Source organism: Penicillium riverlandense (assembly GCF_028828495.1).
Source record: "Penicillium riverlandense strain IBT 135883 chromosome Unknown utg000001l_segment0_segment0, whole genome shotgun sequence".
NCBI lineage: Eukaryota > Fungi > Ascomycota > Eurotiomycetes > Eurotiales > Aspergillaceae > Penicillium > Penicillium riverlandense.
In genome coordinates this window covers 2,474,336-2,501,948 of record NW_026643194.1, presented here as the reverse complement: position 1 = coordinate 2,501,948, position 27,613 = coordinate 2,474,336, and the positions used below count along the sequence as shown (strand labels likewise).

General features: G+C 52.0%; 10 protein-coding genes across 10 annotated transcripts; 8 read left to right on the top strand and 2 right to left on the bottom strand.

Moving 5' to 3' along the window:
- Positions 1–291: 291 nt before the first annotated feature.
- On the top strand, positions 292–2,196 carry N7474_001013 (serine/threonine-protein kinase; the record flags this gene model as incomplete). Its single annotated transcript, XM_057192428.1, has 3 exons — positions 292–609; positions 668–877; positions 937–2,196. 3 exons carry the CDS (start codon positions 292–294, stop codon positions 2,194–2,196), a joined length of 1,788 nt encoding a protein of 595 aa, XP_057057381.1.
- A 395-nt stretch (positions 2,197–2,591) lies between these two features.
- Positions 2,592–4,572, bottom strand: N7474_001012 (something about silencing 10 family protein; the record flags this gene model as incomplete). Its single annotated transcript, XM_057192427.1, has 2 exons — positions 2,592–4,336; positions 4,389–4,572. 2 exons carry the CDS (start codon positions 4,570–4,572, stop codon positions 2,592–2,594), a joined length of 1,929 nt encoding a protein of 642 aa, XP_057057380.1.
- A 390-nt stretch (positions 4,573–4,962) lies between these two features.
- ksrA (3-dehydrosphinganine reductase) lies at positions 4,963–6,067 on the top strand (the record flags this gene model as incomplete). Its single annotated transcript, XM_057192426.1, has 3 exons — positions 4,963–5,007; positions 5,061–5,192; positions 5,246–6,067. 3 exons carry the CDS (start codon positions 4,963–4,965, stop codon positions 6,065–6,067), a joined length of 999 nt encoding a protein of 332 aa, XP_057057379.1.
- A 399-nt stretch (positions 6,068–6,466) lies between these two features.
- Positions 6,467–7,553, top strand: N7474_001010 (sterol desaturase family protein; the record flags this gene model as incomplete). Its single annotated transcript, XM_057192425.1, has 2 exons — positions 6,467–6,949; positions 7,002–7,553. The coding sequence occupies 2 exons, from the start codon at positions 6,467–6,469 to the stop codon at positions 7,551–7,553; spliced, it is 1,035 nt and encodes a 344-aa protein (XP_057057378.1).
- A 709-nt stretch (positions 7,554–8,262) lies between these two features.
- N7474_001009 (60S ribosomal protein eL6) lies at positions 8,263–9,180 on the bottom strand (the record flags this gene model as incomplete). The annotated part of the gene is made up of 3 exons (XM_057192424.1): positions 8,263–8,415; positions 8,477–8,812; positions 9,064–9,180. 3 exons carry the CDS (start codon positions 9,178–9,180, stop codon positions 8,263–8,265), a joined length of 606 nt encoding a protein of 201 aa, XP_057057377.1.
- A 354-nt stretch (positions 9,181–9,534) lies between these two features.
- On the top strand, positions 9,535–10,834 carry N7474_001008 (uncharacterized protein; the record flags this gene model as incomplete). The annotated part of the gene is made up of 3 exons (XM_057192423.1): positions 9,535–9,585; positions 9,651–10,216; positions 10,288–10,834. The coding sequence occupies 3 exons, from the start codon at positions 9,535–9,537 to the stop codon at positions 10,832–10,834; spliced, it is 1,164 nt and encodes a 387-aa protein (XP_057057376.1).
- A 532-nt stretch (positions 10,835–11,366) lies between these two features.
- On the top strand, positions 11,367–17,795 carry cch1 (calcium channel protein CCH1; the record flags this gene model as incomplete). Its single annotated transcript, XM_057192422.1, has 2 exons — positions 11,367–16,775; positions 16,836–17,795. 2 exons carry the CDS (start codon positions 11,367–11,369, stop codon positions 17,793–17,795), a joined length of 6,369 nt encoding a protein of 2,122 aa, XP_057057375.1.
- A 1,122-nt stretch (positions 17,796–18,917) lies between these two features.
- N7474_001006 (glycosyltransferase) lies at positions 18,918–22,026 on the top strand (the record flags this gene model as incomplete). The annotated part of the gene is made up of 7 exons (XM_057192421.1): positions 18,918–19,062; positions 19,123–19,744; positions 19,803–20,039; positions 20,089–20,856; positions 20,902–21,571; positions 21,621–21,814; positions 21,870–22,026. 7 exons carry the CDS (start codon positions 18,918–18,920, stop codon positions 22,024–22,026), a joined length of 2,793 nt encoding a protein of 930 aa, XP_057057374.1.
- A 988-nt stretch (positions 22,027–23,014) lies between these two features.
- On the top strand, positions 23,015–25,964 carry N7474_001005 (aromatic acid exporter family protein; the record flags this gene model as incomplete). The annotated part of the gene is made up of 6 exons (XM_057192420.1): positions 23,015–23,169; positions 23,222–23,337; positions 23,393–24,252; positions 24,299–25,132; positions 25,256–25,428; positions 25,484–25,964. The coding sequence occupies 6 exons, from the start codon at positions 23,015–23,017 to the stop codon at positions 25,962–25,964; spliced, it is 2,619 nt and encodes an 872-aa protein (XP_057057373.1).
- A 640-nt stretch (positions 25,965–26,604) lies between these two features.
- N7474_001004 (uncharacterized protein) lies at positions 26,605–27,210 on the top strand (the record flags this gene model as incomplete). The annotated part of the gene is made up of 1 exon (XM_057192419.1): positions 26,605–27,210. One exon carries the CDS (start codon positions 26,605–26,607, stop codon positions 27,208–27,210), a length of 606 nt encoding a protein of 201 aa, XP_057057372.1.
- Positions 27,211–27,613: the final 403 nt, after the last annotated feature.

Sequence of the window (27,613 nt, the reverse complement as noted above, 5' to 3'; positions counted from 1 at the left end):
CCCGCTAATATTAGCGCAGAGTCGCCGTTGCTGTACTAAATCTGTTCTGGAAATTCCGCATTGGGGCCAAAAACGACATGAACCGAACGCGCCTGCGCCATGCCGTGAGGCTCCTGGCCTGAGTATTCTTCCATGCATCTGCGTGGATAAGTTTCTTTCTCAACTTATCTCTCCCCGCCATACATAACAGCCGATGGTTGTTTACATCGTTGCCGACGCGTACTCCCGGTCCCACCAAACTCAAATTTACCTGAAAGCTCGTTGCGAACCTGGAGCTTTGCAGAGCCCCACATGTCCCAAATCCCAGAGCTCGTCAGGGACTCGAAACTGTCCACCAAAATCGATGCTGAGCACACAACACACACATTTCTAGAGTCCGGTTCGGTGGCTGGTCGGAGATCGAGGCGCAGAGAGCGCGAGGAAGTGTGGAAGAAGAAGAGACATCTAGGGATCGGCATCTTCGGCACAGTATGGCTGGAGGAATGCGTGTCAGAAAATCAAGAGCACAGACTCCGCGCTGTGAAGGAGGTGCGGAAGATGGGGCCGGCCGCAAAGGCTATGGACTATAATCGCGAGCTGGAGACTATTGCGAAGTTCTCTCAGCAGAAAGTATGGATATTGAAGACGAACTACTGGGGTTTGGGGTTGTTGCTGATATTCGGACCAGTTTGATGGATGCTTCGTGCAATCCTCCGGGTGGTTTGAAAGCCCAGATGCTGTGTGTATTGCCATGGAGTATCTTCCGAACGGTGATTTGCAGAAGTATATGACCCAGCCCTTCCCGGAGAACGAAGCGCAGCAGATTACTTTCCAGCTTCTCGAGGGTCTGGACTACATGCACAGTAGTGGGTTTGCTCACCATGACCTCCGGCCCCAAGTGAGTTATTTATGCCCTACTCGCAGGCCGGTATGATTCTGACTGACTTCTGCAATCAGAATATCTTCGTCCTGTCCTACGGTCCGGATTGGTGGGTCAAAATCGGTGACTTCGGTCTCAGCAAGCGCGTGATGGAAGGATTTACAGGCCTGCAAACTTTCAACAGCACCCCAGCTTTCACTGCTCCGGAAGTATATGAGCAAGCGTGGAAGCAGCAGCAAGAAGACGATGCTCCAGTCCTGGATTCCACTCCAGAAGCCGATATCTGGGCCCTGGGTGTGATTGTCTATTATATGTTGACTGCGAAGCTGCCATTCTCTCTGAGCAACCATCTTCTCGACTACTACAATGGAGAAACGGGCCTTCCCGTGAAGTCATTAACTCTAGTCGGTTCTAGCCCAGATGCCACATCATTCTTGGAGTCTGTAATGGCGGCAAAGGCCTCAGATCGCTCAACCGCCGCAGACGCTTTAAACCATGTCTGGGTAGAAGCCGCACAGCAAGAGCCACCTCCGCCATCTCCAACAGGCAGCCAGTGGAGCTTTACAAAATCCCCCAGGCTCATCCCAACCGCGCTGAGTCAACGGGAGCCCATCACTTCTACCAATGAAGCTGCCCCGGAACCGATTCCGGATGACGACGTACCACCTCTGAGAGTGTCGAACCTGGCAACAGAAAAGGCACAAGAACTGTTCGCCGGCGACGACACATCTAAGTACGTGATCAACGACCTGAACCTCGGAAATCCGCCACCATCAGCAGCCAATACATCCTTCGTCCAACGCCACCCCTCCTCCACCACCGACACCGAGTCAATCGCTCCATCCGAAGACAGCGAGCGTCCGGTTACATTGACTCGATACTTCCGCCGGTCAACTGGTAAGTCCGAAGACAGCGAGCGTCCGGTTACATTGACTCGATACTTCCACCAACTGTCTGCATCCGACATCTCGCCGGGAGAAACTTTGCCATCTCACCCTTCGCCCGGCACAAGATTGTCCTCGCAATTATCCTCGTCCGACGTTGCTAGTGTCTCGAAAGCAGTGCCCTCTTGTACACGGCGCAGGTCTGATGCAGCGCCCATCCCCATATCGGACTTGGAATCCGATGTCACCAACACCAAGCCAGGTGGTCCGCCCAGCATAACTAGCAGCAGGAATGGCGTAGGCGGAGATCGATGGGATAAATTCCGGAGAGCATCGCAGAATATGAATTTTGTTCCGCGCTGGAATAGGCATGGGAGGAAGGTTTCGGAGATTTCGATTCCAAGCTCTTTGTCAAGGCAAGTTGCCCATCATACGGATGGACCATTTATTTAGTTTTGTTCTGACTGAGGACATTGCAGCACGGGTTCGAAACCCAAAACTAAAACCCAGGTGGTGAAGATGTCTGGCCCGCAGTTTGCAGAGGGATTGCCTATGTTCCCTGTTCGAGAGAAAGTTCAAAAAGGTTTGTTTATATGCCATTGCGAGTGGGTCGAGTGCTAAGAGATAATAGACTGAAATGCATTTTCCTGCTGTGGTTCATTGGGATTGGGTTTTGTGATACCATGTATACATGTTCCTAGAATGAATTATCCATACTATGTCTTAAATGGTTCGCCCATCTGGTTATGCTCTAAAATGTAGAATTGATTTTATATACAGACAGAAACGCCTGAATCTGCAAGGGGAACCCAAATATACGCCTGAAAAAAAGACATCCCCAGTGACACTCACAGCTTGACACTCTTGACCAGGTTCTTCTTGATACCCGTCAGTTCACCACCATAGCCACCACGGCCCTCACCACCCTTATAGATCTGGCGAATGCTGCCCAATTTCTTCTTCTTTTCATCGTACTTCTTCCTCTTCTTGACACGCGGGTTGCGCACGTCCTTCTTCCGCCTCGGTGCGAGACCCTTGTTCTTCTCGATCTGGTACGTAATAGCGCGCTTGCCATCCGGCCCAACCGACTCTTGCACCTCGACACGCCCACCCTCACGGGCAGCAGCAGCATAGGCGTCTGCGCGGGCCTTCTTTTCGTCCTTGCGCTGATTGGTCCGCGCGGAAACCATATCGTAGTATTCATCATCGTGGGCGCCGGACTGGTTGTCGCCGTGGCGGAGTTCCTTGGCCATGCGGTGGTCTTCCTCGTCGCTGTCGCCACCCAGCTCTTCGCCGACGTCAGGCCGTTGGCGGCCGCGTTTCACGGCATCGGCGATCAGTCGTGCCTGTCGGTCCTTCAGGCGCTCGCGGTGCGGAATATCTGCGTCACCGCCTGCATCCAGGCCGGCGGCATGCCGCTTGTTGGCCTTCTGGGCTAGCTGGGAGGTGTAGAAGCGGAGCGAGCGCTTCTGCTTCGCCTTTTCCTCTGCCTCGCGGGTCGTCAGGGCATCTTCGTCACCAAAGTCAGAATCGTTCTCGTCCTGGGCTGTTGTCTTCGTCTTCTGGGTCTTGCGTTTCCGTGTAGGCTCGGTGACCAGGTTCGAGAGATCGGCCAAGCCGGCTTCGGTTTCACGCAGACGCTCGGCGCGGCGCGCTTCGGCCTCTGCCTGCGCTACCTCGGCAGCCCGCTGTGCCTTGCTCAGCTTCTTCTTCTGCTGCTTGGGCTCCTTCACTTCCTTGGTCTTCTTTTGTTCGAGTTTGACAGCTGGTTGAACCTCCTTCAAGAGCTTCTTCGTCGTTTGCGTCGTGGAAACATCGGGGATTTCGAAATCCTTGACAGACTCCCAGAGCTTCCGGAATTGAACAAGAGATCTCATAACGGGATGCTCCCGTAGCTCAGCGGGCGACATCGGAGCATGCTCGCTGGTTGTGTCTGAGGATGGAGAGGCAAGGAGCATGAAGTACATGCTAATCGTGCCCATGTATGCAGACAACGCACGCAGTTTCACTACGGCCACTGGTGCGGGTTGGGGCTCCTCAGCAGACTCGGGTTCCGCTGCTGCGGCCTTGGAAGCAGCCTTTTGCAAAGACCGATAGACAGACTGAAGTTGGGTGAAATCCTTCGCCAGTGGCTCCAATTCGGGGTACCGCGAGTTCAGGATTTTCAGCTTCTCCTTCTTTCCCATGTCATCGGTGATTTGCAGCTGGGGCAGCACCTCGGTGACAGCTTCGGCTTTCTCGGCCTCCTCGTCAGGCCCTTTGCCGGTGTCCATCCATTCGGATTCATCGAAGCCAAAGTCGGCCTCGGTCATGGCCTCCAAGTGTTTCTGCTGTAACCGCTTCGCCTCCTGCTCTTCCTCCAGGGCATCGATCTCGGTCTCGATCTGGTCTGCGTTGTAGAGGTCCTTTTTCGACGAGCCCCAGGCCGCAATTCCGTCCTCCTCTCCGTCCGACTCGGCATTCCGTCGGGGCTTGCCCATCTCATCTTCGTCATCGAGATCATCCGCATATTCCTCGCCGTTCTCGAGATCGTCTTCGTCCTCGTCCTCGTCGTAGCCTAGGATTTCCTCGTCCGTGGACTGGAGCAATTCCTCTGCCATGATTGGTTAGAGTGAATCATCGGTATCACTTATCAAGTCACGTACCTTCCTCTGCGACCCTCCGCCGTCTTTTCGCCTCGGGACCTTCCTCCAGCAGGATGTGATCCCGCCCGGCTTGGAAGTCATCCTCGGAGTCGTCGAATCGTTCTTCAATGTGGAACTTAGACTGTTCCGAGGCTGGAGCCTTCGGAGCCGCAGGGCGACCGCCGGCTTTTCTCTTCTTGCCCATTGTTGCTAGTGGTTGTATCACTCAACTCTGGTTATCACTGAGCCCGGTAGAATAAATTTTTGGTTTCACCGCCTTCACAGCGCTAGAGGGGCGTTTGCCAAGTTTGCACTGTTTGAAATCAGATTACCGTAATATACCACCTTATGGCCCACAAAAAAACAGGATCGTGTCCTAAACGGTTTGAGCTGTTCCTGTCCAAAAAAGCACGGAGCATCGAGACCGACACCAACACGGCAGGCGCGATCGAGAGTGTTTTGGATGCCCTTTTCTTTCTGTATCTCCTTCTTCATGTCTCAATTTCCATTTATCGCGTCACTCTCTTCGCTATCCGCTCCACAACTCGCAGCTTCAGCACTCGTTTGTATCATGACTGTCTATACACTCGCCAGGATGTTCGGCTACGGAGCGAAGAACGAGTTCGTTGTCGAGAACCGGGTTGGTGCCATTCCTTTCCAGTTTGCGCCATCCGTTGAGCTGACTCCTTGCAGACTGTGGTTATCACGGGCGGCTCAGATGGCATGGGTCGAGCGGTCGCGATGCAGCTGGCCGAGAAAGGCGCCAACGTCGTCATTGTGGCTCGTACCGTCTCGAAGCTTCAGGCTGCACTCGAAGGCATCACTGTAAGCCGTTGCCTCTAACTGGCATAGTCCCCGTTACTCACACGTGTTTGCAGTCTGCGGCAACGAACCCGAAGCAACGCTTCCATTTCATCAGCGCCGACCTCACTGACGCCGCAGAATGCGAGCGTGTCCTTGAAGAGGTCACGGCGTGGAATGACGGCATGCCCCCCGACGTTGTCTGGTGCTGCGCCGGATTTTGCAACCCGGGCTTCTTTGTCGACGTGCCCATCCAAACTCAACGGCAACAGATGGACACCGTATACTGGACCGCAGCTAATACAGCCCATGCCACACTCAGGAAGTGGCTTGCTCCCATCCACCCAAGTGCGCAGATGAACCTTCCCAAACGGCATCTTATTTTTACCTGCTCCACCCTGGCATTCGTTCCCATCGCGGGCTACGGGCCTTACTCCCCGGCCAAGGCCGCAATTCGCTCACTTTCCGACACCCTGAGTCAGGAGATCGAGATGTACAATGGAGCCCGCGCCCAGAGACATCGCAACGCCGCCCCTGCGGCAGATGTCAAGATTCATACCGTTTTCCCCATGGGCATTCTTAGCCCTGGATTCGACAACGAACAGAAACTAAAGCCGGAGTTGACGAAAAAGCTCGAGGAGGCGGACAAGCCACAGACTCCCAGCAAGGTTGCTACGATTGCCATCAACGCTCTAGAACGCGGCGACTATCTCATCACCACCATGTTCGTTGGTCATGTCATGAAGGGCACTGCCCTTGGCCCCAGCCCCCGAAACAGCCTGGTCGGCGACACACTGTTGAGCTGGCTGAGCAGTCTGGTGTTCCTGCAGGTTATTCCGGACCTTCGAGGGAAGGCATTCAAATGGGGTAAAGCCAACGGGCTCTCTAATAACAACTAGACGCGTTGGTTGAGCGATGAGGGCGTGTTGTTTGTCTGGTTCTGTTCGGCGAGTGTCTCTATTATACCCCTACCTAGGAGCTGCCTTTCCTCCTCTATCCTGTCCTTCATGTACTCCTACCTCCGATATCACTACGAACGGAAATCAACAAATGACCATTACATTCCTTGTTCCGCATATATAGTCCTGGATGTGGCAGGCGGTAACTTGGTGACGTAGTGCTTACCGAAACCAACTTCTCCGACCAGAAAATCAGCTTTTGAGCCCAGCCACAAGAACCATGCGCAGAACTCGACCCTTCCCTCCACATTGAGGGTCTTACTATCTGCTACCAACACCAGATTTGCAGTCGCAACAACTACCCAAATACCCACACCATACTCAGAACACACCGTCACCATGTTGGACGCCCTCTTCTCCATCCCAGTGCTCTCGCTCTTCCTCGTCCCCGCGCTATCCTCATATAGCACCAGCCTCAACATCCTTTTCTTCTACATGACATGGTCGACGCTGGTTCTCTCGCATCCTCCGCTCCGCGTGGAATTGTTCGGCACCGCCGCCGTGCGCCTCTTATTCTACGTGCTGCCGTCAGTCGCCTTCTTCCTATTTGACATTTTGACCCCTTCCGCGGCGGTGGTTATCAAGGCGCAAGGCGAGACCGGGCTTCCCTGCGGAAAGAAACGAGGTAAAATCCGGACGAGGGAACTCAAGGTCGCCGGATGGGCGCTGCTGAATGTTACCTTGAGTGTTGTGGCCCAGGCGGCAATTGAGACGCTTCTTGTTAAGGGATTGGGCGTGCGCAGTGCGCTGAAGGCGTCGATGAGGTTACCTTTGCCCTGGCAGATGGTTAAGGACTTGGCTATGGGATTTTTGGGTCGAGAGGTAAGAGGTCTCACAAAGTTATTTCTCTTCTTTGCTAATGACACTTCTCCAGATCCTGAGCTATGTCCTCCACCGCTACATCCTGCACTCGCGCGACAACTTCCTCGCCCGGTATCACCAGACCTGGTACCACGCGCTCCAAGCTCCATTCCCTCTAACAGCGCACTACGACCACCCACTCGCCTATCTCGTAGGCAAATTCATCCCCACCTACGCGCCCGCCATGCTTTTCCGGTTCCACATGCTCACCTACCTGATGTACATCTCGGTAATCTCTCTCGAAGAGACATTTGCTTTCTCCGGATACACGGTGATGCCAACGAGCTTCTTCCTCGGCGGTATTGCGCGCCGCACGGATATGCATCTGCTCGAAGGCGCACAAGGTAACTTCGGGCCGTGGGGCGTGGTGGATTGGGTGTGCGGGACTACGGTTGGGGACTCTACCGTTGAAGACGATCTCATGGATGAGATGGAGGAGCATGAGATTGAGGACCGTATTAGGAAAATGCTCGAGTCTTCGAAGCGGAAGGTTAGGGAGGGTGCCGCGGGCAGTGTTTCGTCGAGGGGAATTGCGCAGTCTTCACGGCGGCGGAGGCGGGATTAATAGATAATGTTCAATGGAGTTGGGTTTTTATTTTGGGTTTCTATTATTCTGAATGTACTAAATGTGCTTTTTGGTTTGTTTTTGAGAATATGTGATGGTGCCTTCGGATATATATAGTTCAACATCTACCCCGGAATATATATCTGAGCCGAGGATGGCGTATCGCACAATCCATAAGGAAATCCACATTCCACATTCTAGACCCCGCAATTATACCTACTTCAACAAATGTACTTGTCCCGGTTTACTGCGTTTACAGATGGAAAGAATACAGATCTATAGATCCCAATAGTTTGGATTGCCACCTGAACCTGGAAAATCGGAGAGGTCGTACTGAACATAACAAAGAAACTCCAGCCCGCCTGCTGGAAAGAGGTATTTTTAAATCTTTTTTTTTGTGCTTCAAGTCTTTCTTCACATCACGGCTGGGGATGTGCAAACCAGCCACACACATAAAGGAAAGCGAGGAATCATGAAAACCAGGAAACTAAGCGCGGTTATCCGAATTAAACCGCAAGTCGGAGAGAACAAGCACAAGAATAATAACGGATCCCGTATGAAGTTACACACATAGTTCAATGAAACAGCTCCCTCTCCTTTTGATTGTGCGGCGAGTAATGCCCATTCCTCCGATTTTTGTTGTCAAATCGAGCCGCCCATCGTTTGGAAAGAATCTACCGAGCCCGCGGCCACCTCATCGCAACAACGCTTACCACTTCATCTCGTGGGGCTTGTCGCCGTTCCGGAGGCTGAACGAGGTAGCGAGGTAGCTGCTGAGGAACTCCTCCTTCTTGATGGTGGCCAGGATGGCCTGATCGACGGCCTTCTGGTCCGAGGCACGGGCGCTAGCGACCTTCTTCTTCTGTAGGACGGAAACAGATTAGCATTGGGTTCGGTTGGCGACGGAATATCAATCGACATACCTCGGGCTTCTCTCCCTGCTTGAAGAAAGCCTCCTCGGACTTCTTCTCCTTGCTCTTCTCCTTGGTGAAGTACTCGGGGGCGGAGATCTTCTCGATGGCCTTGGAGTCAACACCGCTGACGTCCACGCGCTTGGAGGTGGCGATCACGTAGCGGGCGTTCACCCGTCGGAGAGGGACGCCGTTGATCTTGAAGGGGCCGGTGACCAGGAGGACACCCTGGTCGAGGTGCTTGAGGAGAATGACCCGGCGGCCACGGAAACGGCCGGCAAGGAGGATCAGGATGGTGCCGGGCTGGAGGCTCTCGCGGACCTTGGTGGGACGCAGCGTCTTGCGAACCTGTAACGCACACACATGTTAGAAACGCGAGTCATTTAAAATTGACATTGCAGACTGGTCTGGCATGGTCTTTCTCGTTGTAGACGATGCGACATGGCTCATTGGATTCAATTTTGAATTTCAACGTTCGCCACACAAACACACACACAAAGTTGGAGGGACTCTCCAACTCAGCGACAGCAGCGCCATAGGTCGCATTCATCCAGACGATCAAACCACGCCCATGCCATTTTCTGCAGGGCTGTACTGACTTTCTTGGGCTGCGACTCATCGTCCACGGGGTACCACTTCTGAGCCTTCTGCGCCGGGTGCGGCACAGTCCGCTTGCCCTTTCCAAACTGCTTCGTCTGGCCAACGGCGTCCGACATGATGGCTGCTGGGACGAAGGGGGGAGGAGTGTCGGTGGGTTGGGTGGGTGGTTGTTGGGTGGAAGTGTGTGGACTCGGGGGAGTAAGTCTAGCGGCAGCAAGTTGAATCTGCCCAGAATCAGCGGACTCAGGGTTTGTGGGAGTGAGCCCTAAGAGTAGCCGAATCACGCTAGCCTGTTTGGGCGGAATACTTGGGGCCTCAGGCAGGAAATAAATACGGGGACCAATACACACCACTCATGCAGTAAGTCACCTGCTCACCCGACCCAAAACAACCTTGACGTACTGTGGACCTTACTTGGCTCAACATCTTAACAAACACCTCATTCTTCCTTCCTCCACCTCCCTTCCATCATGTCGATAGACCCCATCATCACCTTCAAAGCAGGCATCTGTGACCTAGATGTACGTCTCATTGTCCTCATTGACGGCGAAGTTGTCGGTTCCCCTACTAAACATCCATCTATTAGGCCTCTGCCACCCCAGCCGCGGTGACTCCGAAGCCGACCCCGGGATATATTTACCTCTACTCGGAAGATGAGCTGGTCCACTTCTGCTGGCGCCCTCGCAGCGCCCCCCTGGACGAGCCCGACCTCGACCTGGTGATGGTGCCCTCGGATGGAAGCTTCACGCCCTACAAACCGGGCGGCAAGGATGCCACAAACGGCCGAATTTTTGTTCTCAAGTTTTCGTCCAGCTCTCAGCGATACCTCTTCTGGATGCAATCGCGGTCGCAGCATGAACAAGGCGACCCAGGCTGGTTTAGCCCGCGGGATCTGAAGCTCGGCGAGATCGTCGATGTGCTTCTGCAGGGTGAAGAGGTAGACGTGGAGCACGAGATTGCAAACCTGCCCCGTCGGCCATCGGGCGGCGATGACGACGAGACCATGGAGGACGTGGAGGGCGTGGACCATGACCCAACCCACAACCACGGCGGGAGCAGTGGCGGCGGCGGCGCTGGCCCGGACGCGACGGGTGGTGACGTTCGGGAAGAAGGTCAAGGATCAAGAGAAGGCGGTGCCGACGGTGGTCGAGCGTAGGTACATCTCTCGGACTGGCCTCAGCTAAGAAGCACGGAGAAGCTGATGCATGTGTGTTGAACTGCAGCGCGACTACGGGCTCCGATCCGTCGTCGGTAGTCAATGACTTTTTGAAGTCCTTGGGTGGCCGCGCGCCGGCCCAGGACCCCGAACAACCTTCTACAACACTCCAGGACCTCCTTCCTCCGTCGACCACGCTGCCGTTCATCGAGTCGGCCGATGCCGCCACCGCTGATCATCTCTTGAGTTTCTTACCGCCGGCGCTGCTACTATTGGCCCAGGGTAATGCCGAGGCCTTGGAAGCTGAGACCGACCCCGAATTGGCCCAAGCGGCTCTCCTGTCCCTCGACCTCCCCCAAAAGAAAGACATCCTGCGCCGCGTGCTTCGTTCGCCGCAGTTCATACAGAGTCTGGCGAGCCTGACGGTAGCATTGTGCGACGGAGGCCTGCCTAGTATCAGCGAGGCTCTTGAGATTCCTGTGGCTAATGGCGGGTTCATGCGCCGAGGCGGAGTGCCCCTGGGGGGCGGGGAGGCTGTGGAGGCGTTTCTGGATGGCGTTCGACAGCATGTCAAGCAAAAGGACTCTGATCCCGGTCAGATGGAGACCGATTGATGGTAGCCTACAGCAGTAGCTAAACTCACTAAGCCGCAATTCACTACAATGTACGAATTTACATATTGCTATTTTTGGAAAGTGGATCGTCCACTCCTTGCTTCGTCAGCCGCAACGCAACTCGGCGGTTCACAGAGGAGACGCTGCCAGGCACGCTCCTATTCCGGTGTTTCTTCTTGTCACCAGGCCACCAAGTGTAGTGAATATTCTAGTCAGTAGAATGCATTCCTAAATTCTAGGCATAACCAAAATACTCCGGTACTGCCACTAGTGCACATGCCAGCATACTTAATAATACGAGGCGCCAAGGCCCACTGGAACGCGGCTTTAGTGGGCATCGGGGAGATTAGTTACTGATGATTGTTCACCCTCCTCCAGCTGAACATCCTGGCCCCCCCCCCTGTTCGTTCGTTCGTTCGTTCGTTCGTTATTGCCTATGTCCCTGACGACGTGACGCCTTTCTGGTCTTTCTCAACTCCCTTCTGCAAAGGCCATGTCGACGATACGATAAATCCCTGAAACCTGCCTGACGATGGCGTCCAATCGCTACAACGGCCATGACAACCGCCCTCCCGCCAGCCAGATCCCCCTCCAAGATCTTTCCAGACCGGCAGAAGTCGTCGCCGCCGATGACCGGGGCAGGAGCCGCGCAGGGAGCGTGGGGAGCAGGCTCTTCTCACGCCGCTCGGTGCTCCGCCGTGGATCGCGCAGGAATTATGAAAGCGTCGCCGAGGAGTCGCCGGTCGACTCGGCTGCCGCCAGCAGACACCACTGGGGACCGTCTCCCTATTCGCATGAGGGGGAGGTTTCGTCTCCCATCGAGGACCTCGGAGGCTTTGCGATGGCCATGTCGTCCGTGGGACTCAGTTTCGATGGCCCCCAGCCAACCTTTCCGTCTCTATCAGCCCCTCCAGCAGCATCGCGCCCGCTAGACGACTCCGACTCCAGCCTCGATATCGTTCCTTTACACTCTCACGATTTTCACGAACCCGAACCCTACACCACGCCCACCGAGGCTCAACAACCGACGGCGCGATTGACGGATCCTCAATTTGTGCAGCCTATCTCCGGGGCCCCTGAACCACAACACCAAAGGAACGTCACTCGCGGGCAATCCGTTCATTTTGCCGATGACACGCGTCTGGGCGACGACCTCCCTCACCTGGAGGCCGGGACGGGGCGACACCACCGAAGCCGGGACCGGTCTCGTTCCTTGTCCCCTTCGGCTCCCGGTGGCGCTTTGCTTCGAGCGAGTAGTATGGTGAAATCCATTTCATCACGAGTTGTCAACCTGAGTAATGAGCCGGAAGTGATTCAGCAGTCGATTGAGAGAGAAGAGTCATACAAACATGCACGGCTGGAAGGCCCTCCGGAATTGCCTGAAATGGTGGAATTCGAAGATGAACCCTATACAGGGCCCCGGTCGCGCAAGAGGAGGCGGCTCTCGGCGAAGTTGTGGAGGGACCGAAACAATCCGTTCAGGGGCAGGTCCCTCGGCATTCTGGGACCGCAGAATCCTCTTCGCTTGTGGTTATGTGATGTTCTGGTTCATCCGTTCACAGAACCCATTATCCTGGGTCTCATTCTCATCCAAACTGTGCTGCTGGCCATCGAATCCTCGCAGTCAGTATGGAATCAGAAGAAGGAGAATAACTGGGGAGGCAACTTTCTGGACTTCGTTTTCTTCGGCATCTTCGTCATCTATACGCTGGAGATGATCGCCAAGATCCTGGTGTCGGGACTCGTCTGGAACCCGGTCGAGTACAGTACCCTCAATCGATCGCTCGGGTTACGCAGCGCGATGGCAGAGAAGGGCCGGAACCTGATCACGCCGCATCGACAGTCCCAGTCCGCAACGGGTAAGAAAGCGTCGGTACTTCAAGTGGAACCGCAGACCTCGATTTTACGCACCTTCACCGGGATGAATGGCCCCGAGGCGGAAGTGTACGACCCTCTTCAGAAACGCCGTGTTCGACTCGCCCATCGTGCGTTTCTACGTCACTCCTTTAATCGCCTGGACTTTGTGGCAGTTGTCGCTTACTGGGTCTCTTTCTTGCTCACCGTGGATGGTGTAGAAAAGGTTCACCAGCTGTACATCTTTCGCATGCTGAGTTGTCTCCGGATCCTTCGTCTTCTGCTTCTTACCAACGGTACCTCGGTGATTCTTCGCAGTCTCAAGAGAGCTGCCCCCCTACTTGTCCACGTCGCGTTTCTCATCGGCTTCTTCTGGCTCCTTTTTGCTGTTGTTGGCATCCAAAGCTTCAAGTCGAGCTTACGAAGGACTTGCAAATGGGTCGACCCCGAAGGCCAGAACAATTTCACTTTGAATGACCCATATAATGTCTTGCAATTCTGTGGTGGTTTCCTCGACAACACTACTGGCGAAGCAAGGCCTTGGATGGATGCTCAAGGATTATTACAAAACTATAAACCCAAAGGATACATTTGCCCGCGCGGCTCTGTGTGCATCGAAGGTCAAAACCCCTACAACGGGACTGTCAGCTTCGATAATATCGTGCAATCACTGGAACTGGTCTTTGTGATCATGAGCTCCAACACCTTCACCGATTTGTTGTACTACACTACCGACAGCGACTATCTCGCAGCTGCACTGTTCTTTGCTTGTGGACTCGTCATTCTGAGTTTGTGGCTTGTCAACTTGCTGGTTGCCGTCATCACGCATTCTTTCCAGGTTATTCGAGAGGAGAGCAAGCGCAGTGCGTTCGCCGTTAATACGATTGATGCTGCGGAGGAGGAAGAGAAGACTTCGCGGAAGATGTCCTCATTCAAACAGCTCTATGATAAAACCGAATGGCTTTGGGTTTGTGTCATCTTCTTCGATCTTGTTGTGCAAGCGATGAGAAGCTCTACGATGGGATCGGATCGAGTCAGCTTCATCAGTGACACGGAAATTGTCATTACTATTGTTCTGCTGGTCGAAATCATTCTACGATTCGCGTCGGACTGGCGTTCATTCCACAAGAAGCGCCGCAATTGGTTTGATTTGTTTCTTGTGGTTGTCACTTGTGTCATTCAGATACCGCCCATCAGAAACTGCGGCCGGCCGTACACCGTCCTCACCGTCTTCCAAATTCTCCGGGTGTACCGAGTTGTACTGGCGTTTTCAGTGACCAGAAACCTCATCCAGGTGGTCTTCCGGAATGCGGTCGGTCTGATCAATCTTATCATCTTCGTGTTCTTGATGACCTTCCTCGTCGCTATCTTTGCAACCCAACTTTTTCGAAGCCAGATCCCCGAAAATGACCCGTCCGGCAACTCGATCGACATTACTTTTGCAGATATCTACAACTCGTTCCTCGGAATGTACCAAATCTTCTCGAGTGAGAACTGGACGACTATTCTGTACAATGCAACGGCATACACAGATAGTTTCAATACCGCGTGGATTTCAGCCGCGTTTATCATTCTTTGGTTTATCTTGGCCAACTTTATCATCCTGAATATGTTCATTGCTGTCATCCAGGAGAGTTTTGATGTTTCAGAGGATGAGAAGCGAGTCCATCAAGTCAGGGCGTTTCTAGAACAGAAGCAAGTCCACAACATGCAGGCTCAAGGAAATCTCTCGTTGTCGAAAATCCTTCGGCTGGGGCGCGAAGATCGATACAAAGATCCGCTTGACCATGGTCCTGCAGCACTGGAAATGCTCCTGAAAGATGCCGTCGTGCGAGAGTTCCTTGATGAAGAAGAAGCCGAGCAGGAACAACCTCCGAACCGGCGGCGAGTGAGTACGCAGCCCTTTGGGTTCAGCGAGGGAAATGGCCAGCTTAATTTTCTCTCGCGCCTTTGGAATAAGACCACCACTTTTATCATGCGCAGAGAAACCAACCCGTTCTACTCCAAGCTCAAGTTCTCTCGTGCCTATGAAGAGTTGGATCCCACAACGATGGCCAAGGAAGTGGTGTCAGCGGCAGAGCAAAGAAAGCGAGCTCAGCGAGAGTATCTCGTCAAATATCCGAACTACAACAAGTCCCTCTTCATCTTTTCACATGACTCCTCGATCCGTCGATTCTGTCAGCGGATCGTCGGCCCTGGTCGTGGTCATCAGCGCGCTCAAGGCGTGGACCCATACAAACCATTATGGTACACCTTCTCTGCCTTGATTTATGCGGCCATTGTGGCAATGGTCATCCTCGCGTGCATTACGACGCCACTGTATCAACGGCAGTATTTCCGGTCCAATCGCAATTGGTTCGTTTACACTGATTTCGGCTTCGCTGTTGTGTTTACCGTTGAAGCCATCATCAAAGTCGTTGCCGACGGTTTCTTTTGGACTCCCAATGCATACTTCCGAAGCTCCTGGGGATTTATTGACGGAATAGTCTTGGTGACACTCTGGATCAATGTTGGCAGTTCGTTGAAAAAGGATTGGAACGTTTCCCGGGCCATTGGTGCCTTCAAAGCCCTGAGAGCATTGCGGCTGCTGAATGTCAGCGACAGCGCCAAGGATACCTTCCACTCGGTCATCATTCTTGGAGGATGGAAGGTTGTCGCTGCCATAGCCGTCTCAATGAGTTTCCTGATCCCATTTGCCATCTACGCCGTGAATCTGTACAATGGTCAAATGGTCCAATGCAACGACACCAACTTTGCGGGCAACTTGACTGCTTGCGTCAATGAGTGGGCTAGCTCTCCTTATAACTGGGATGTGTGGGCTCCCAGAGTCGCCACCAACCCCTATTATGACTTCGACAATTTCGGTGACGCGCTCTTCATTCTTTTCCAGATTGTGTCACAAGAGGGCTGGATCGATGTGCAGGGGAGCGCCATGAGTATTACGGGACAGGGCGTACAGCCCCAAAACAACGCTTCGCCCGCGAATGGCCTCTTCTTCGTCGTGTTCAACTTGCTCGGAGCCGTGTTCGTGTTGACGCTGTTCGTGTCGGTGTTTATGCGCAACTACACGGAACAAACTGGCGTCGCCTTCCTGACAGCCGAGCAACGCTCCTGGCTCGAACTGCGCAAGCTTCTTCGCCAGATCTCTCCATCCAAGCGCTCCTTTGACGATAAGAGCCAGAAGTGGCGGTTGTGGTGCTATCGAATCGCGGTCAAGAAACATGGTCGGTGGGCACGGTTTGTGACTTGCATCCTTGTGGTACACCTGCTCCTGCTGGTCTTGGAATTCTATCCCGAGCCTTACATATGGGAGCTTGTTCGCTCTTTGCTGTTCTTCGCGTTCATGTTTGTCTACGCAGCCAACGTCCTCATTCGGTTGATTGGCCTGGGGTGGCATCGATTCAGTCGCAGTTCGTGGGATCTCTTCTCCTTGGTGGCCGTGCCCGGTGCTCTCATCACCACCATCATAGATCTTTCGTCGGGTATGGAGGTTGTGATGGAGTTGAACAAGCTGTTTCTTGTGGCCATCGCCCTGCTGCTTATTCCGCGGAACAACCAGCTCGACCAGCTGTTCAAGACGGCCGCAGCCTCTCTCACGGCAATCAGCAATCTCCTTGCGACATGGTTCGTTTTGTTCTTGGTTTACGGAATCGCCATGAACCAGGCATTCGGCCTGACCAAGTTCGGCAGTAACGAGACCCACAACCTCAATTTCCGGGACGTGCCCAAGTCTCTCATCCTCCTCTTTCGGATGAGTTGTGGAGAAGGATGGAATCAAATCATGGAGGACTTTGCTACCATGTCGGGTGAACGATGCACATACGACGCCAATTTCCTTGACGATGATTGTGGTAGTGCGTCGTGGGCCCGGTCTCTTTTCATTTCCTGGAACATCATCAGCATGTATCTTTTCGTGTCTCTGTTCGTCTCTCTCATCTTCGAGAGCTTCTCGTATGTCTATCAGCGAAGCAGCGGGCTGTATGCAATCAGTCGCGAGGAAATCCGTCGCTTCAAGCAGGCGTGGGCTACCTTCGACCCGGATGGAACTGGATTCATCACCAAGGAGCAGTTCCCTCGATTACTTGGGGTAAGTTCCTTTTACTAATTCCTGTCGTCACACGACCATTTTGCTCATTCGATTGTATAGGAACTTTCCGGCATCTTTGAGATGCGAATCTACGACGGCGAATTTACAGTTGGAAGCATTCTCGAACGGTGTCGGGTCGACCCCCGAGACTCGATGATGCCCATTCGTTCCCGAGTTACTGACGGAATCAACCTGGATGAGCTCACCGAGATCATTAATTCCATTCCTGTTGATACGATCCGGTCTCGACGGCAGCGACTCAACAAGTTTTACGAGGAAGTGCTCGTCTCGGCGGATCCAGAACGTGGCATCTCCTTCCACTCTGTCTTGATGATTCTAGCCCACCACAACGTCATCACCGATAGCAAGAGTTTGCGTCTGGAAGAATTCCTGCGGCGCCGAGCACGCCTGCAGCGTGTGGATGAAGCCGTTCGACGCAACACGGTGATTGGCTTCTTTGATACTCTATACTGGTCGCGAGAGTTCCGGCGCAAGGTCAACCACAAGAAATCTGGTCGTCTGAGCATGATCCCTACCTTCACCGTGCCGGAGATCTTTGTCGACGATCCCGGCGACGCGGACGAGGATGAGCCTGCTCCTGGTCCAATGACACCCCGCGCGTTGTCCACATCCGACGATGGTGCGCCAATGCTTTCGCCCGCGTCGCGCCCACGCGCAGAGTCCAGTCCGACTTCACGCCAGCACAACCTGCCTCGCCTTGACACCTCCAACCTGTCGTCAGGCCGGTCTTCTGGCGCCAGCTCTCCCACCGGGGACTGGGCTGGGTACAGTCCGACGCGCACTCCGCGCCACATGTACGGCGGCGAACGCTCACCGTTCGAAACCGACGAGTCTCGAGCATCTGATTCGAGAACAGGAATGGGCGGCGACCACTCGCGCCAGAACAGCGCCATGAGCGTCCAGGAAGTCATGAACTCGCTCGAGAACTCCGCCTGGGGTGCGAGTATCCGGCGCAGCTTCACGCAGCGGCGGTCGGGCGATCGATCCGGCGAGCCTTAGCCATGACTGATTGCTATGATGATTTTATCTGATGTTTTGATGATGAGGAAGTACAATAATACGTTGGAAGAAGGGTTTTCTTGGACATTCTTTTTTTTGGGTTTCTTGTGTTTTGTTGGGCCTGTACAACTACATACCCTGGACATCTGCCCTGGGCAGTGTGGCGCATTACTATTTGCATAGCAGCGGCGTGGGGATTTTCTTTTTCTGTCATCTCTGGATAGACCTTATTATTTACCTCCCACTAGTACCCGCCTCCAAATGTCAGGCTCTCACCAGACAACCTCCTTTACTGGACAGAAACCTAAAGCGAACTTTGCGATATTGTACTGCGATAATTTGCTCGCCTTAGGCCACAGACTGCCCTTGTCAGTCTTTCCGTGCGCCAACTAGGCCTGGCCAGTCTCATGCCCTACAACTCCCCATGCTGCTAATACTCTCGAAGTTGGCATCATTAGCTTTCCCTGTAGTAGAGGGGAAACCTCTAGAGTATGAAAGGAAGAGATGCCTGCCTTGTGCTACCACGAGCGAGCATGCCATATACACGCGCGTTAGATTATATGATAGCAGAGGGCATTTGCCCGGCTGCACTAGTCAGTTTAGATATTTGCAGTACGCCGCCACCATTTCTACAGGTCTTTCCTTTCGCTACAGATTTCAATGTGATGGCAAAAAATCACGGTAGCATTGTCGACTTCATTGGCGTCGAAACATCGTGTCCTATTGAACTGCTCGGAAGGTTGAAGTTGAAGTAGTCACAGACCATCATTGACATCATCAATTTGCTAAGGGCTGCTTCAGCTGTTTGGAGTTCAGCTTAGACGCGCCTAGATTTTGATAACCCGGCGGTTCCGAATGTTGCACGTTGTTGATTTGATGGTTCAAAAAAACCACCCAGCCGTGGCTCACCTGATTCAGCAACTCATAGGAGCTTTGCGAACAACATTCCCACAGATGTACCGAGAATTGCGATTTCCGGGGTTGTTGCTCCCACCAATTCAACGCCGAGGTCTAGTGATGATTTAAAATGACGCCGTTCCGTAGGCAAATGGGGCCTCCAATTTTTTAAAAATAATTTTCCTGAAACAGATGTTCACCTTTCAATACCTATAGCTCAGCGTAATGGCTGAAGCAGCAGAATCACGAAAGCGAACTCAAATCGCAGCTGACGACTGGCAAGGGGTGCAACCTACCCACAGCATTTCCTCTACTAATGATTATTCAACCGTTCGGGAAGAAGGGCTCAGCACCGCTGTTCGTATAAGGAGTAGGTATTTCTTTCACAAGGGCAATATCTCGTGCATGATTAACCGGTAATAATGTACAGAGGATGGACGACTGGATGTTAATTTTCAAGAACCACGACCCTGGCTCACAACATTGATGAAACATGTCGAACGACTCCCAGAGCCTGTAACCGAGGAAAGCGAACCGTTGACTGATGTTTCAGAAGAACAGAAGAAATTTCCTCTGAATTTAAATATTGTGATTCAGGTCGTTGGATCGCGCGGGGATATCCAGCCATTCATCGCACTTGGTAAGGAACTTCAGCAACATGGACATCGAGTCCGACTAGCCACACACCTGGCTTTCCGCAACGATATCAATGATGAAGGACTGGAGTTTTTCAACATTGGAGGAAATCCAGAAGAGTTGATGGCTTTCATGGTTCAGAATCCTGGATTGATGCCAGGTATGCGATCAATCCGTAGCGGTGCAATCCAGAAACGCCGGCGGGAAATGAAAGAAATTTTCTCAGGCTGCTGGCGCTCCTGTGTCGAAACCGGGGACGGAACAGGCCTACATCAGATCGCTCACGACCCGCACAGCAATGCGGTGGATGATTGCACGCGGCCTTTCGTCGCCGATGCTATCATCGCGAACCCTCCGGGCTTTGTGCACTTGAGTTGTGCTGAAAAGCTAGCGGTTCCTCTGAATATGATGTTTACGTGAGCGGCAATTGATTCGCCCCAAATGCTCAACTTCAATCTAAACTATGTCCTGTAGGATGCCATGGTCTCCGACACAATCCTTTCCACACCCCTTGGCAAATGTCCGATCACAGAGTACTAAGCCATCTGTCGCCAATTTCGCTTCCTATGGAATTGTCGAAGTCATGATGTGGGAAGGGCTTGGAGACCTCATCAATCGCTTTCGCAAAAAGGATCTGGGCATAGATCCATTGGATGCCACTCGGGCGCCCAGTATGGTCCATCGATTACGGGTCCCCTTTACCTATCTTTGGTACCCTAAGCCTGTTCTAAGCTACTGTCAACTCGTCTTACATTCATAGGTCACCCTCTCTTCTTCCGAAGCCTCATGACTGGTCCGATAATATCGATGTTTGCGGGTTCCAGTTTCTTTCCGCGACGTCAGACTATCGCCCACCCGAAGATCTTGATGCCTTCCTTAAGGCAGGCGAGCCACCGATCTACATTGGCTTCGGTTCTATCGTTGTCGAGAACCCCGACAAATTGACAAAATTGATATTGGAGGCTGCTAGCCGGACCGGGAAACGAACACTCATCTCCAAAGGATGGAGCAACCTCGGCTCTAAGGAACTTGAGATTCCTGACAATGTCTTTCTTTTGGGAAAGTGCCCCCACGACTGGCTTTTTCCGCGGGTTTCGTGCGTCATTCACCATGGTGGCGCCGGAACCACCGCTGCAGGACTACTTCTAGGCTGCCCAACAGTGATTGTTCCATTTTTCGGGGACCAACCATTCTGGGGTTCGATTGTTGCTCGGGCAGGCGCGGGTCCGCAGCCCATTCCGTACAAAGAGCTGACAGCTGAGAAATTAGCTGCTGCGATCAAAGAAGCTCTCGAAGTGCATACAAAAAATCGTGCAAACGAAATTGGAGAAAAGATGCGCAAGGAAAATGGCACAGTTGCTGCTACCCACAGTTTCCATCAGCATCTTAATGTTGACTCGTTGCGATGCGCAATTTGCCCTGATCGACCTGCAGTATGGTGGCTTAGATACGCACATATCAAACTGAGCGCCTTTGCAGCTTCTATCTTGTTGAACACAGGACACGTTAAACCAAAGGAGTTGGTACTGTATGTACCTCGACATTTTTTCTGCAACCGTTCTGATGATTTTAGGTATCGGGTCCAGGAGTATGACACAACTCACGACCCCCGAGGTCCTGTGTCTGCTAGTGCAGCAGTCCTCTACGGTTTAATGACTGATCTTATAGTCGGCATTGCGAGTGTTCCAGGAGAAGTATATGGAATATTTACGGAATCTCACTCCCAAAAGTTGCGCCACGATTTCAGGGGAAGAGAGTGGGCAATGCAACACTTTTCGACGCTCTTAGACAACATGGAAAAGAAAAGAGAGAGTCAATCTTTTGCTGATACTGGTCATTCTCATAATAATCCTGAGAAACATCATGGCGAGGATCATCATGAGAGCTCACATGGCGCAGCTCCTGTGAGCGACGGTGCTTTAGCAGGTGATATGACACAACGAGTTGCTACCCGGCCTGTTAGAAATGCTCCGAATATTGACGAGAGGTCTGATATATCAGAGGCTCAGACAGGAAGCACTGATGAAAAGCACGGTACTGCAAAGCAGGCTCTCTCTGACGCTTGGTTTCAAACTACTAAGTTTGCAAAACACGCAATGATCTACACCCTTATACTTCCGACAGATATGACACTCAGCTTATCAAAAGGCTTTCACAATGTGCCCAAAATGTATGGTGACACTACTGTTGAACCGATTCCCAGATTCACGGGGATCAAGACTGGATTTCGGGCTGCCGGCACGGTGAGTGTACAGAACGCACTGAACAGCGAACCTTCCTAATGTGCTATAGGAATTATATCAGGGATTTTATCACGGGGTGACTGGATTAGCCCTGCAACCTACAAGGGGTTATCAGCAGTCAAAGAGTAAAGGATTGGCAACAGGGGTCGGGAAAGGATTACTCGGAGCTTTCTTGAAACCTTTTGCAGGTAAGATGGTTGTTGAAGCACTCGAGGCACATACTGAGTTGTCAATTGGCTTTAGGTGTATGGGGATTGGCAGGATATCCCTTAGGTGGACTGCATAAGCACATACGCAGGTCGGTTGGCTTAGCAAAGTCAAAAGAGATCATCCAATCACGCATCACACAAGGTGTCGAAGAAATGTTTGCTGCATCGGCCGAAGAGCAAAATATGGTGATCCATGAGTGGCATGAGCTACAGAACAGTATCCACAGCAGGAACAACCCCAAATAGTCCCGTGTATAGTTTGGAAAATAAGGACTAGCTGGATACGAACATTGACTCACACAGGCACTAGACCTAATGTACATGGGAGATCAACCTCCTGAGATACACCCAGAATCTCGAGTTCCCCAGGGTCTCTTGTTTCTTTCCCACTATATGGGTCCGTTTAGGCGAAGTTGATCCTGTGAGGTCATGTGGTGCCATCTATTCACTCTAGACTTTTTGACCTCGCGCCACAATGATGCCTAGACAACCACTTGTGACTAAGCTGTTAATAGCCATCAAAAAGCTCTTATAAGCCTCTTATTGCATCAGAAGTGTATGAGAATTGTTAATAATCAGCTATCCTGCCACCGTGAAGCTTCGCAGGACCTCATACAATCACAGGCGTTGATATTGACAGAAATGAACACAAGGCGAAAACGCCACATTCTTCCTAGCCATGAAGCTCTTCAGAACCTCGTCAACATGGAAGACAGTCCGAGATAAACTGAAAATGGATATTCCTACCCTGTTGTTGGCGTTTAAGTATGTTTTCAAGAAATCTTTTCACCAGAAGAGGTCTTCCGTGGCAAAAGAACGCAGTAAATTTACTGCAGTATCGCTTGCTTCTGATAAACAGGCGCAGATGCTTTTCCTACTCTCTCAATGACCTGTAATCAAATCACAAACTGACCTATGAACTGAAGAGGCGGAATTGCACCAACTATTGGACTCGCGATGTAGGTCCACTGCCCCAGTAAGAGCCCAAAAGTGTTCTCATAGCCTGCAGATATCAGAGTGAGAGTGTTGCGAAACAATTTTCTACCATCGGCTATCTCATCCCTATAATGTCCATTCTCACTATTCCGATTGCTCCACGAGCTCGATTCTTCCAAAACCTTTTAGTGACAATGGTATTGGCTCACTCCTAACCAGATAAATGACTATATAAGGGCTAATCTGGGCGTTTGTGAAGGTCTTAACTGGATTCGCTATTGGAATCTCTTACTTAGCAATGTGGTGTTCTGTCCGGGCTCGAGCCAACACGACCCATATTCAGAAGGCGAATGGCGGTGGCCCAGTCACTGGTGCTCCCATCAGTCCGTTTAATGCCGCTGCTAGTGTTAATATGGCAATCTGGCTTTTCTTTGAGGTGTGGTTGGCTAACATGTTAGTTTGCAGATGTCCCAATTGCATGCTCTCTAACTGATCGATGGACCAGGTTCCGCGCATTTCGACCTCAGTATTTCGTCTCATCCATAGTATTTTCCATCTTCATCCAAGTTGCAGCTACCTATGGAACTCGCCTTGCTACTATGGATGAAGTTTCATCTTTAAGTAAATTGCACATCTGGTATTCTGATCTTTGTTGGCTAATTGCGGAAATCTCCAGTCAAACGCTTGACTCAGGCGTTTTTTGCAGGCTTTGGACTATCCGCCGCGGTCAATGTGTTAATTCTTCCGTTCACATCTCGAAAGTTGGCCGTTTTGCGCATAGGGAATAATTTTTATTCGATACAGAAAGCACTTAAAGCCCAACGTCATTTCATGCAATCCCTGTCCTCCCGTGAGTGGTTTTCTGTGCTGGAATCAGGCGACGTCCAATGCAACTCTCAGCAGAACACAATATCATGGCCGGAAGCAGATTCGCTGAAAGATGCAATCATGGATATTGCCAAGGGTTTTGCAGAGATCAAAGCAGAGTTGCGCTATGCAAAACGTGAAGCTGGTTGGGACCATTTGGGGCCGAAGGAACTGGTAGAGCTTACTCGCTTACTGAAGAGCATACTAGCGTCGATACTATGGATGAAATCTCTCATTGAAGTCGCTACCCGCATTGAGAAGCGAGGAGGTTGGGACTATTTCAGAGGAGGGTCCGGTATTTCTCATCCAGTGACTGGTGAGGTGGAGAAGCAGCAGTGGAATTGGATATTCGAACAGACTCTCCGTCCTACAGAGCAACTCTCGCAAGCCATGGATGATGGAATCGACCATGTCGCGTGCTCTCTTCGCTTTCGGAAGTCGCCTGCCGCGTCTAGATCAGACCGTGAAGCAAATGCAGATGTCGCAGCCAAGCAGCTGGAGCAAATGATTGGAAATTACCTTAAACAGCAACAAGACCCACTGAAAACCTGGCTCTCTTGGAAAGATATGGATAGCCCGTTTCAAGTGGAAGCACTGAAGAGCGGTCAGAAGCCAGCAGACTCTCAAATACGTAAGCGGCATCAACTTCAGCTATACTTTCTCCTCGATGTAAGTGTTCTTAGCCCAGAGATGCCGTTCACTAACTTCCTCGGAGTTGCAATATTCATTTGTTGAAACCGCGAGAAGGATCCTGGATCTGGTCAGATATGCTGATTCAAGGGTCGTTGATGGTGTTATGAAGAAAAAAAGACTCATCATACCAACGTGGAAACAAATGAGAAAATGGTTCTGGGCTTTGCTAGCTAGGGAAGATCGAGAGTTGGATTACCAGAATTACACCAGGCGCTCCGGCACTGTCAGGGTATACCTTGATGATGTTCTCCAGACTGGAACGGATGCAGAACACCTCCCCTCTGAGACAGTATGGGAGAAGGTCACTGATAAATTCCGGATCGTTCTTCGTTTATTTGGCTCTCCTGAATCCTTCTTCGGTTTCAGAGTCGCCGTGGCCACCATGACCATTGCCATTGTTGCCTTCCTCAGAAACTCACAGATATTCTACATCCAGCAACGTCTCGTCTGGGGATCGATCATGGTTGCAATTAGCATGACAGAAACAACTGGATCTGGTATTTACGGGCAATTTGAGAGATTGCTTGGAACGGCAGCTGGGATGGTGTTGTCGTACATTGACTGGTATATAGTTGACGGACAGCCAGCAGGGGTCATTGTCTTTTTTGGCATCACCATGGTCTTGTCCAACACTCTATATTTGAAGCTACCAACTGATCCAGTCTTGCCAACTATAACAATGGCCACCGTGTCCTTGATTGTGGGCTATGCGCTTCAGACCAAGAAAGTCGGTATTGCAGGCTCTGAAACCAACCTTCAGCAATATCATCCACTGTTCGTGCTTTCACCTTACCGGCTAGCTACCGTCGTTGCTGGCGTCGGGGTTGCTTTTCTGTTTACGAATTTCCCTCATGGGGTCAGTGTTAAAAGGCGCCTTCGAAGAGACCTCGGTTCATTTCTGTATCTTCTAGCATGTTGCTATAGCTCTTCACACACAAGAGCACGTTTACGAATCAGGAATCTGCCGGGGGATCGTCAGGACAAGGAGAGTCCGGAGAAGGTCCTGGAGAAAGCTCACGCTAGGATGCTTGCGAAGGAAATTGTTCTTCTCCAGGGAATGAAGCACCATAATACATTCCTTGCTTGGGAACTTACAATTGGAGGAAGGTTCCCGCAAGATACGTATGCCAAGTTGGTTCAGCATTCACTGAAGTAAGCACATCTCGGTTCTCCATGCCTTGGCTTTGCAATGACTAACCAGCGCTAGTATGCTCTGCTGCTCGGAAATAGTGGTGTCTATCGCTAATTCATTGGAGAGCGTACTCACTATCACCGACTCCGAGTTCTCCGAAACATGGTTAGGATGCTTCAAGCAACTAAGCACCACCTTGGATTCAAGATCACGGGAAGTAGCATCGCTCCTCCACACTATCTCAAGTGCTATACTGGACGATAAACCGATCCCTTTCTATCTCAAAGCGCCAAAACCATGTCCCCTTACCGAGCTTATCACCGATCTCGATGGGGGTCTTTTCAACGTGCAGCGTGTCTGCGAGCCCACCTACTCCGCGTTTGCAGCGATGGAAATAACCATGGCCCTCATAGCAGATGATGCGTCTCAACTGCTGTCTGAGACAAAGCGACTCGTGGGAAGGTTAGACTTCATCAAAGATTATCCTACGAGCGCGAGTGGGCCGTTCGCTGATAGCGAGCCATATCAACGGAGTGGAGAAATCTTGGGAAGTTGAGACAATTTCCATCTTCGGCATTCTCGAATACGGCGGACAAGCGAGAAAAGGGAAACCGTAAAGGATAATATTGAAACACAGACGGAAGTGGACGCGATGCCAAACAGAAGCGGGATTAATGGCTCACCAGCGAGGGCTGTGAGGGTCTGACATTTGGAGGCGGGTATAGTTAATCCGCCGATCGCGCTCCACTTGGTGGATTGCGGCGGGACCAGGGCAATAGTAGATCTGGAGATCGGGGATTGGCATGAGACCACCGACAACCACCACTGTTTCCTTCTTTTTTTGCATCCTGGGAATTCCATGTTGGTCATGGGATTGCGCGTCTCCAAAACCTATGTTCTTCGCTCCCTCCGAATGCAGGGTGCGCGACGACAATGCGATTGATTCTTCCGCTTCCGTGCACCACCGCATCCGGACAATGCCAATATGCTATGTCTCATAAGTGCCTGCAGGTCCTTGCAGCCAATTTTCCTCCCCTAATTGCCGTCTCCTTTTTTTCTCCCCTTCTATTTTCCCCTCTCTCACTTCCTCTCAGCAGAGAACCCTTGAAAATTATTTTCGGTTCGCTGTGATATGGACCATTCGGCCTGGACTGCCTGTGCATAGACCAGATCCACACACACATTCCACAGCGACGATGCACCGCCCAGCCTTCCTCTCGCTCAACACGCGCTCTCCACGCGACAGCTCCTTCTCCTCATCCTCCTCAACCACCAGCTTAACCGCCAGCCCGCCAATCTCCCCCGCCTCAGGTGTCCGTCGAGCCGGACAAAACAATAAACCATATCCACATCGCCCTGAGCACGGCGTCTCTCCCTCGCCGACGACCACATGCACCACAGCCCCCAAGAATATTAAGGATAACAACAATGATACCCACAAACCGAAAAGCATCCTCCCCTGCGCGGCCCTTCGCGGACGCACCGCAGTGATGATTCTCCGCCGCCGGCCGTCGGCCGTGGACATGGCGCTCAACGAGGAGCGATGCCGCTGCGACGACGACGCTATTGAGCGGCAGGGTCTGCATATGATGGAGCCAAGGCCGGTGGATATGGAGATGCGGCCTGCTTCGGCGGGTGGCACGCCGTTTGAGCTGGGATTCGCTGGGTCTGGCCGCAGCTGGTCTAGCGCTGGATCCGCGTCTTCGGCGGATGAACGGGCTTCGTTGTCCAGGGGCCTGGTTGTGCAGCAGCCGCGGTTTGTGATGGGGGGGATTTTTGAGGTTATGGAGGGAAGGGCTTGAGGGACGGTGTTGTGTTGTGTTGCATCTGTATGGAGTTGGTTGGAGTTGTGGAGTTTGGGTGGTGTATTTTAGGAGCCCGGGATGGCTGTATATCTTTTTGGTGTGGGAAATAAATAATGTCTTAATCTTCGGAAGCCTTCAGTTAGGTTGTTACTGTGTAATAACACCAAGACTTGTCAAGTTAGGGTTATGTTCCTTGAATCTAGTACCAATTTACCTAAATCTGCTGTAGGTGCGATTTCGAAAATCAGACATCAACAACGCCGGCTCAAGGGAGGAAATCCTGTCCGTCCTTCTTTCTTGCAGAACACCAGTAAATGCCGCCTCGTTATTCGTACATGATGGGGGAATGAGGGGGAAATTATGGACAAACAGTGATGGGAAACACGATCGGGAGGGAAAA